General features: G+C 37.1%; 1 protein-coding gene across 1 annotated transcript; it reads right to left on the bottom strand.

The window, feature by feature from the left end:
• Window positions 1–3,541: 3,541 nt before the first annotated feature.
• On the bottom strand, window positions 3,542–7,877 carry LOC112727994 (PHD finger protein ALFIN-LIKE 2). Its single transcript, XM_025777960.3, has 5 exons — window positions 7,251–7,877; window positions 7,084–7,116; window positions 6,210–6,432; window positions 5,113–5,233; window positions 3,542–4,034 (listed from the first exon to the last, which is right to left on the bottom strand). The coding sequence occupies exons 1-5, from the start codon at window positions 7,339–7,341 to the stop codon at window positions 3,789–3,791; spliced, it is 714 nt and encodes a 237-aa protein (XP_025633745.1). The 5' UTR covers window positions 7,342–7,877; the 3' UTR covers window positions 3,542–3,788.
• Window positions 7,878–10,947: the final 3,070 nt, after the last annotated feature.

The raw sequence follows: 10,947 nt of genomic DNA, 5'->3' as shown, positions 1-10,947 counted from the left end.
CAATGTCTCCTATAAAGTCATTACTAAAGTCCTATCAAGGAGACTAAGAGGAATCATGGAGAAAGTGATGAAGCCGACTCAGGGCTAGTTTGGCTAAACTTTTTAAATAAGTTCTTTTAAAAAAGGAGCTTAAAATATAAGGACTTTTATTAATAACAACTTTTAAATAAGTTATTTTGTGTTTAAAAATTTATTATAGAAGTTCTTGTTTTAAAGTTGTGCATTAAATAGGAGTGATAAAATAGCTTTTGAAAATAGGAGAAGTCACATTTTTTAACTTCTTCAAAAGCTCTTAAATAACTTTTTGAAAAGTTAAAAGTTTATCTAAAAAATTATACCAGACACTATTAATGTAACTTTTTATAAGTCAAAAGCTAAAAAAAAAAAGTAGCTTTTGGAGTTTCCCAAACGGACCCTCAAAGCAGCTTTGTTCCAGGAAGGATACCTCGGACAATATTATTATCACCCAGGAAGTCATAAACTGCATGCGAAATAGGAAAGGCAAGAAGGGTTGGATGGCAATCAAGATCGACTTAGAGAAGGCGTATGACAGGCTGAAGTGGAGCTTTATCAAGGATACCTTGCAAGATATTGGGCTGCCAGAGTATATGGTGAATATTATATATGCTTGTATCTCGACGGCTAGGATGAGGGTTTTATGGAATGGTGAAGCTTTAGAGGAGTTCGCCCCCTCTAGAGGCATCCGGCAGGAGGACCCTTTCTCACCCTACTTGTTTGTTCTCTGTATTGAGCGCCTATCTCAACTTATCAGTGTGGCAGTGGAAATGGATGTATGGAAACCTATAAAACTGTGTAAGAAGGGGCCATCCCTCTCACATCTTTGCTTTGCGGACGACCTTATCCTTTTTGAAGAAGCTTTAGTTGGATAGGTTGAGATTATTAATAAAGTGTTAACTGCCTTTTGTGATAGTTCTGGCCAAAAAGTAAATAAGGAGAAGACTCATATCTTCTTTTTCAAAAATTTTGGTCACACTGTCAAGGATGACATTAGAAGGGTCTTTTAATTCTCTATCACGCAGGACTTGGGTAAATATCTAGGAGTTCCGATCCTCCACTCCAGAGTCGCAAAAAATACTTATAATGATATCATCATCAAGCTTCAATCGCGCTTGAACAATTGGAAGGCATCTTCCCTCTCCTTGGCAGGGAGGTCAACCCTGGTGAAATCTATGCTTACTTCCTTACCTAGTTATATTATGCAAACTGTCTTTCTGCCTATATCTGCCTGTAATATCATTATTCCAAATGCAGGAACTTCCTATAGGGGGAAACAGAGAATGTCAAAAAGGTCCACTTGGTTAGCTGGAAGAAAGTTAACATGCCGAAAGCAAAAGGCGGCCTGGGGATCAGGCATGCAAGAACCTTAATCATGCTTTCATAATGAAGGTTGGCTGGGGTTTGGTTGAAAAAAGAGATAGTCTTTGGACCAAGGTGTTGAGGACTAAATACAAATGCGGTAATGACATCATGCCTGACATCAGGAGGAGAACCAAGGATTCAAATCTATGGAAAGGAGTCTGTTCAGCTTAGAAAGATGTTGAGAGAAACACAGCTTAGTGTATTGGTGATGGGACAAGCATAAACTTTTGGAACCACAATTGGGTGACAAAAGCAGGACCTTTGGACCAATACTCAAAAAAGGTAATTAACCCCAATGATTATAAATCGATGTTAAATTACTTCCTCCTTGTTTCAGGTGATTGGAACTTGGAAAAGATTCGTGAATGGATCCCAGAGGACTGGGTTTCTAAGATTGCTGCTATGGCCCCTCCATCCCCGTGGAAGAATGCCGATCAGGCTGCCTGGGACCCAAGTATAGATGGAACCTTTACTGTGAAATCAGCTTATGAAGCTTTGAATACGGATCTCACTGAAAATGATCGCGTGTTTCAGTTTGTCTGGGACTGGAAAGGGCCTGAGAGGATTAGAACATTTCTGTGGCTATTGGCTAATGATGCTCTTCTTACTAACCACAACCGACGAAGGAGAAACATGACTAGTGAAGCAGATTGCCCAAGATGTAATTCCAATGAGGAAACTGTCTTACATACGGTCAGGGATTGCCCTACAGCAAGGTTGGTTTGGCGAGCTCTTCTACCCCATTAGAGAAATCAACACTTCTTCAGCTTGGATATTCGTGATTGGATATACTCAAACCTCGAAGCTAAGAACTCCTGGCCCATTACCTTCGGTGTTGGAGTTTCCTTCCTTTGGTATCTCCGGAACAAGTTTGTTTTTGAAGGCTCATTCACTATGCCAAAAGATGTCGCTACCTCTGTTATGATTCGCGCCAAAGAGATTTCAAATTGGTGCCGGAAAAAAGTCATCCCATGCTCGATTAACACCAACTCTGAGTTATGTATTAGATGGATCCCTCCTGACGAGGGTATTATTAAAATAAATGTGGATGGTTCGATTTTTGCTCAGACAAATAATGTTGCGTGTGGGGGCGTGCTCAGAGATTCTATGGGAACTTGCTTCATGAGTTTCTCTTGTAATCTTGGAAATTGCTCGATCATGCACGCCGAACTTTGGGCTATTATTAAAGGTCTCCAAATTGCAGCTGCTAATGAGATGAATGATGTGATTTTAGAATCGGACTTGCAAATGACAATTAAGCTCGTCCGAGAAGGTTGCTCTCAGTTGCACCCGTGCTATTCCCTACTACAAGACATTAATATTCTGGTCCGGCGAATCCATCATGTGAGTATATGCCATACCCTCAGTGAAGCAAACTTTTGTGCGGACGTCATGGCCAAAAAGGGACATCAACTTGGAATTGGTTTGCATTTATTTGATCATCCTATCCCTGAGATCTATCTTCCTATGCTATTTGATTGTGCGGGAACTTACAGGCTTAGAGGCTCTGCGTAGCCAGGTTCTGTATTCTGGTTTTCGGAGTCCCTGACCCCTCCCCCCTCACCCAAAAAAAAGTCTTCTACCAACGTGTGATCCATTAAAGTAGTAGATAACTAGATACTTTAGTCCCTTAACCAAAAGTTGAGTTTGACGTTTTTGAATGAAAAAAAAAAAAAATCCTTGCTGCAAGATTCTTACCCGAATATGGGTAGTCTTGCTCAAATGTCGGTGATTTCATCGGAAAAAAAATGTCACTTGTCTTTTAGTGGCATTGAAAATGAAACCCCCATATCATCACACAATAATTTGTCAGCAAGCACAGGAAGAGGGACTTCCCAATAGAAGTAGTCACTGCAGTCATTAACTCTATATTGGCAAGCTTATTTGCCACATTGAAGATTCCAACTTTAGTTGTATAATTCTAAACCCGGTGGCTCAAAATCCATACATACTTCTATACATAATTTAACATGCTTTAGACTTGTTATTCTTCATGCAAGCTAAGAAGTTTGTATCCACAACTAAGGCATTCTTTGCCATTGAAAGAGACAACTTACAAGTTACAACTATATTTATAACCATATATAGAAGATCAGTGTATTTACCCTAATTACTTCTAGACATACAATAATATAATGCGCAAGTTCAAACCAAATATCAATTGATCGACAAATTAGAATGTATGGTATTCTATTCTACTTTAAAATATATAAAATACACTAAGGATTCAGGTTGGTAGAAGAAATCACCTTAGTCTCTGAAATTTTTTTCCATCAGACATAGATACTATACCCCATTACATTATGAACTTCTACAAGAGATGTAACAAATATTACAGTATCTTTGTCAGCATCAAACTCAACATTATTATTCACTTTCACATGTTGCCTTTTTTATGGCGTCCTTAATCAAGGCCTGCCCCTTCTCATGCATGATGGGCATTTGTATTGCTTTATGCTCTCAGCCTTTGCCGGTGTGATCTTCACACATTTTCCATGGAACCACCTCTCGCATATGTCGCACCCAATCCAAAATTCGTCCGCGTTGTAGTTTCCGCCGCAGCTCCCACAAAGAGTTTCGCTGTGCTCGTCGTCTTCCTCCTCATAACCCTCATCGAACTTCGGGTTGCTTTTGACTTGCCCGTCACTTGATCTCTGCAGAAGTGTACAACAATTGCATCATAAAGCTTTGATTCAAAGGCACAAACTTTGTTCCACAAGGGCAGACTTTGATTCAAAGTCTTATACTCCCCTTTTGTTCCACAATATCTGCCACTTCGGAACATTCATAATATAATGCATCCGAACGCAATTTGTATCTAGATGCAGTGAGTTATTATTGATGCACCAAATTTTTAAAGTGATAGATATTATAGACCAGAAGTATTATTTGTACTAGTGTAGCAATAACATGGAAACACAGTGGTTAAATAGTAAAAGATGAAGTCCAATGAAACTCTGTTCAGTTTTATACTCCTAGACTTGAGTTGCAAAAAGAGAAAAAAGTGAGGCTTGATAGATTCTTAACTTAGATCAGCAACTAGATTAAGATCCACAAAAAATTTTTTTGTCATAGATTACAATTTGCCTGTACTCAGAGCTGCTTCTGAGAGTTAACCACAAGAAACTAGCATAAATAAGCGAGTAAATAATTCTATTTGATTTATGAGATACTCTTACCCTTTGCTTTTTTGATGAAAAATTAGAGAGAAAGATAATGAGAATATAGAAAACGGGTGGATTTTACTATTTTCTCTTACTATTCTCTCTTGCTTAGATGCGACAACTAAATCGAAGAAAGAAAAGAGTAGGTGTTAAGCTCAACAAAAAGTTCTCTCACTTTTGGAGAGAAAACTAGAGAGAAAGAGTGGTTTAATTTGGAAAGGCAATAAACAACATTATCTCTATGTTTACTTCTATCTTCATTCAAGTAATGATAAATGACCATTTAATATGATTTTCATTTCTTTCCTCTTACTTTCTCTTCAACCAACAAGAGAGAAATATTTTTTATTTTATTATGTCTCTTCATCTAAGTAATAGGAGACAAAATGAAGATTTATCTTCTCTTCAGTTTCTTTTCATCTTTTTTTGCTCTATATCTCTTCTTTTCAAAAGTTTAATATCTTTGAAAGCAACAAAACAAATTTATTTTAGTTACCAAACTTTTGAGTATTATCCAACTAACTGCTGATGATTCAACCAAAAATAAGAAAGACAAGGGATTGCTAACCTTTGTGCTGCCCCGCGATTTGCTTCCACTGTCTGCAGCTGGCTTGTCCTTTACTGGTTTCCTTTCAGTTACAACTTCAAAAACAGTTGGAAGATCATTGATCAAGCTAAACAAACGCTTCCTGCCATAAAGAATCAGTTGGACCATCAATATGAAAAGAGGGAGCATATGCCAATGTCACAGGAAGATGTTAAGCAAAAAGGCAACTACTAAAAAAAACCACGGGAATGGGAATGCTGAAGGTAAACATCACAAGGACTAGAACAGCAACAACCACGCATTCTACATACAACTCAAGCAATAAATTAAAGTTCAAATCATTGCACGAATTCACTCAAGTGTCTTTGCATGCATGAAACACTTGGGCAGACTTTGGTTATTGTCGTGAGATAGAGGAGACATAGATGTTACGGACAAAATCATGTGTGGATAGGAGTATGGAGACAAAAACTTGAAATTGTCCATTTCATGACAATTTTCTGTCTCGATATAATTTTTAAGTTAATTTCTATACTTTGGACACAGGAGACGGCTCTCTATTGTCCCACTATCTCCATCTTTCATGTCCTGCGACAGAACCAAATGGTATCTTAATTTTGAGCATCAAATCAAATAAGCACATAGGATGACAGCATGAATAGGGAGAGGTAAATGACACAAGAATAACAGAGTCAGATTTCACATGGGTTATCAGGAATAGATCAGCCACCTGGCTACTTCTACCAACAAACTCAAGTTCATGAATTAAAATATTGTTAATCTTTCAGATAAGAAGGAACCTTTGCTGATGTTACAATTTTCATTTAGACACATTTTACAACCTACTGAGGGAATCTATGTATTTAATCCAATCTACAATCCCCAAAAAACCAGAGTCTAGTTACAGTTACTTCCAATTGATAAAGAGAGAAAAATAAACTATATTTTCATTGAAGACATTAATTTATCCACTATGATACAGAATGTTGCATTTTCAGCCACAACTACAGATTCAACTGATAATTTCTAAACATTTCATAGGGAGCTAATTGATTAAGCAAGTCCATTAGTTACATAAAATGCATATATCCAAACCAAAACTACATTGTAACATGTACCTCTCATTGCGGTTAAGTCGGGCTCCAAGATAAAAGGCAACTGAGAGCAACCACGAATCACTGTGCACAGCAACTAGAGAAAGCCAATCCCTGCGGTTCATGCCATCTCTAGCAAAATTGATTCCCAGAGCCGGCTCTGGAAGCTCTGGTGGAACTTCCTCAGCTGGCAGGGTCACTTCCCAGGACTCATTTGGATGTCCGTAAAGGCACAAGTTCTCCTTTTCTTAAAACACCAAAGACCAAACACACCAGATAAACTTTGAATCAAATGGAACAACAAACAAACGAAAAAGTTACTAAACAAAAGATTAATAACAAGTTAACAACAATAATTGTTTCGTAAATGAACACATTATATAGCAGAGCATTTACCTGTAGTTCAAATCTCATGTTATTTTTTTTTCAAAAAAAAAGGAAATTAAACAAACAATTTTGTTCTGGCTTGTGTTCTTATGTTTTTGTTTTCATTCCTATCTTCTGGCTTTTAGAACTTTTTAAGAAAATTAAAATACACTGAAATAACAAAATCCAAAAAACAGAAAACAAATTAAACATAAAGTGGCATTTTTGTAATTTAAAAATATTTAAAAATGAAGAAAAAATAAAACCAGAGAGTATGTAAACAACAACACATGGGGCATGCAAAAACTTTGACTTTTATTTTATCCCCTCATTTTTTTTCCCACATAGAATTCTACGAAAAAATAAATAAAAAAGGTCAACTCTAACCACTGTAATTCAGAAACTAGGCCCGCACAATTCACACAGAAAACCACAACTTCAAAATCTTAAGAACAGTTATGAAAAGAAAAAAAAACATATTTTTACGTAAAATTAACATAAGAACAACACAGATCGGGGATAAGCGTTTTACCTGGATCGCAGAGCCCATAAAATTCATCAACATCTGAGAACAAATTAGAAAAAAACAGTGTCAGAACACATGTATATGGACAGGTGAATTTTCGAACGGTGAAGTACCAAAAAAAGGAGGCTTTGTTTTAAGGGAAAAAAATGGAAAATAAATAGAAAATGAGTTACCTTGAGTTAAAGCGCGAACGATGGCGGTTCTGCGAGAAGAGTAATCCTTGAAGATTTCTTCAACGGTGCGGGGGCTCGAACCCATTTCCATATAAGAATTCAGATCTAAGTTGAGAGGGGTTTGGAGAAGGTTCTAGAAGGAGGTTTGGGAAGGAAGAAGAAGAAGAGGAAGAAGAAGAAGAAAGTGATGCATGAAATGAAATGAATTGAATTGAATTGAGATTTGTGATGCGATTCGAAGGAATGAAAGGAAAGCTAAGTAGTAAGACACAGTCAGAGCGAGAATACACTCTTATTTCTTAAGACTTAAACTAAATTAAATTAAATTAAATTGCAAAGTAATTTTAAAAGGGAATGATATCCTTTGATTCAAGTTTAGCATTCTTCACTCTCTCCCATTTTGGAAAGAAAAATTAAGTGTAATTTTACCCTTAAAAAAAAAGTAGGCATGACTAATTTATTCTTTGAATATTTGCTTAAACAAATAAATAAACTTAATACTCGATTAATAAAAATTGGTTATATCGATATTAGATTATTAGTAATTTACATAGAAATAGTTTTATTTATTTATTTAAAGTTTTTTTATATCTCTAATTGATACGCATTCTTATTTGAAAATTATAAACTAAATTGTCAATGAAGATTATTAATATTGACATTATAGATTTTCAGGAAAGCTATTTTAATATCAAGATAATAAAAGATCCACTTCATATATAACAAATGTCAAAACTAATTTTAAAATAGAAAGTCAACTCATGAAGCTACTTGTATATTTATCAATATTATGTTAGATTTTTTGCAATCAATATTATATCAATGATGCTCTACATCCATGTGAAAATTTCATTCAAGTTATCTAAGCACCTTGGGTCAGACGCGCCTCCCCCACCCCCTCACTCGTTTGTCATACACGCGCCACATATAACCTAAACCTTCTCTGCTGCGTGATAAACCTTTGCTCAACATAAACCTTCTGCTGCAACCTAAACCTTCTTCTTTGCTCGCATTTTCGTTCTTCTTCTTTTTCTTCTTCATCTCTGCTCGCGTTCTTCCTTTTTGATCTGCATTGACTTCAACGTAATAAGCTTCGTCGTTTTCCTCTGCTCATGTTTTCTTTCTTGTTCTTCTTTTTCTTCTTCTCTGCTCGCGTTCTTCCTTACTAATCTGCATTGACTTCAACGTAACAAGCTTCGTCGTTCTTCTTCTTCTTCGTTTTCTTCTTCGATCTGCACTTCTGAATCGAAACAATGAATGATTCAACTTCAAATCAGTTGAATGAGAGCGATTTGGATTATTCTTCTGAAACAAATCATGCTGATGAGGTTTGGATTATTCAATTTTGAATCAAATTGAATGGAATGCAATTGTTAATTTTATTTGAATTGAATTCAATGGATGTAGGTGTTTTGTATCTGAATTGAATTGAATTGATAATATCTAAATTGTAGACATATGTGTTTTGAATCTGAATCTGAATTGAATTGAATTGAATCTGAAAATTTTGTATAATGGATTATGTTTCATTCACTCAGTACTATACAATTGGTTCACCATGAGTACGTGTTTCGATTCATTATGCAGAAAGCTTTTTAAATTTGATTTTATATACTAGATTATGTTTCGTTCACTCAGTACTATAAAATTGTTTCACCATAATGACGCTTTCAGTTCATTATGCAGAAAGGAGTTTGAATTTAAATATATATAATGGATTATTTTTCGTTCACTGAGTACTATAGAATTGTTTAGCATAATGACGTTTTCAGTTCATTATGCAGACCAGGTGTGTTGTGGATAAAAAATTTGTCCCAAAGGAGGGGATGATTTTCAAGACACAAGAAGAAGCTGGAAAGTTCTACAAACATTATTCAAAACTTGTTGGTTTTTCTACGAAAATAAGGAACACAACTCGGAAGGGAGACGAGGTTAAGAATCAACTAATCGTATACAACAGAGAGGGGACGTGAAAATCTAAGATATCTCCAACTTTGAAAACAAACTCCTCAGCCGGGTTAAACTGTCCAGCTAAGATCTATGTACATATAACGAAGGACGTTAGTCTTTGGACAATTTCCAAAGTTGTTATGAATCATTCACACCCCTGCTGTCCATACCATGCAGAGATGCTCAAACAACACAGGGAGTTAAGCATGTTCGTGTGACGCACCATCGAAACCAACGAGGAAGACGGAATCAGACCGAGCAAAACCTACCAATCATTCGTAGCAGCAGCTGGCAGTCATCGAAGATTAAGTTTTATAGAAAAAACGTAAGGAATTACATTACAAGAGAAGTACAGAATGTGTCCGAACAAGACGATGCCAAAAAATTCAGGAAGTACCTACTAAGAATGAAAGACAAGAACCAAAATTTCTTTTTTGAGCTCAACCTCGAAGGCGATCACTCCATCAAACATGCATTCTGGGCCGACGCAAGAAGCAGGGGGGCATGCGAGTATTTTGGAGACATAGTTTCATTCGACACCACCTACAATACAAACAGGTATTCGGTTCACCCAAATTCAGTATTTACGTTCACCATATGCACACATTTCGGTTCAGTAAATTGTGAGATTGTCCATTTATGCAGGTACAATCTGGGTTTTGGTTCTTTTGTGGAGGTGAATCACCACAATCAGTCGACACTTCTTGGACACGCGCTATGAAAAACGAGGACATCCAATCATTCAAATGGCTATTCGAGTGTTGGCTCCGTTGCATGGGAGGGAAGACACCAAAAGACATTCTCACTGATCAATGTGCATCGATGCAAAGGCCCATCGAGATGTCCATGCCAACAACAAATCACCGCTAGTGTATTTGGCACATCATGTAGAAGATCCCAAACAAACTAAACGGCTACAAGCAACACGAAGAAATCGAGCAAGAGATGAGCCACGTCGTTTGGAACTTGTTCATAAAAGACGCATTTGACAGAAACTGGAACGATTTCCTCACAAAGTTTGGCCTCAGAGGCAACAAGTGGCTCTCAGGTAACCGAGGTTTCAGTTCGGATTATTTTCATGTCGTTACCTTTTGGGTCAACACATGCACAGATTTCGGTTTAACACAGTTGATGTTTTCAGTTCATTCTGTAGAGCTGTATGAGGATCGGCATATATAGGTTCCAGTTTACTTGGATCACCACTTCTGGGTCGGGATGAGAAGCACACAAAGGAGTGAGAGCATGCACGCATTTTTCAACAAGTTTATCACACGCAACAGCTCCTTGAGTCAATTCGTGAAGCAATACGACAATTGCCTAGCAAGTAGCAAGCAGAGAGCAAAGAGAGAAAGAATTCGATGCTGCAGATTTTCACACCGTGATACTGTGCACAACAAAATCAGCAATAGAGGCTCAATTTCAGCACGTGTATACCCACGAGAAGTTCAGGGAAGTTCAAGCTCAATTCAGAGGAAAGGTGAACTACATCACAAGATCAAAGCATTCCACCCTAGGTTTCACAACATACGAAGTGATGGAGCAAGTTTCTAACTCCACATTCAACAAGTTTTTCGTCACCTACGATGTATTATCACGATAGGTAAAGTGTCAATGCTTTCTTTTCAAGTCAAGGGGTATACTGTGCCGCTACTCTCTAAGCGTCCTAAGCTTTGAGCGAGTAGATAACGTGGCACCGAAATACATACTGGAGCGCTGGAGCAAGAACATAAAGAGGAGGCACACACAC

The sequence above is a fragment of the Arachis hypogaea genome, chromosome 12, assembly GCF_003086295.3.
Source record: "Arachis hypogaea cultivar Tifrunner chromosome 12, arahy.Tifrunner.gnm2.J5K5, whole genome shotgun sequence".
NCBI classification, from domain to species: Eukaryota; Viridiplantae; Streptophyta; class Magnoliopsida; order Fabales; family Fabaceae; genus Arachis; species Arachis hypogaea.
This window is presented reverse-complemented; position numbering and strand designations above follow the sequence as displayed.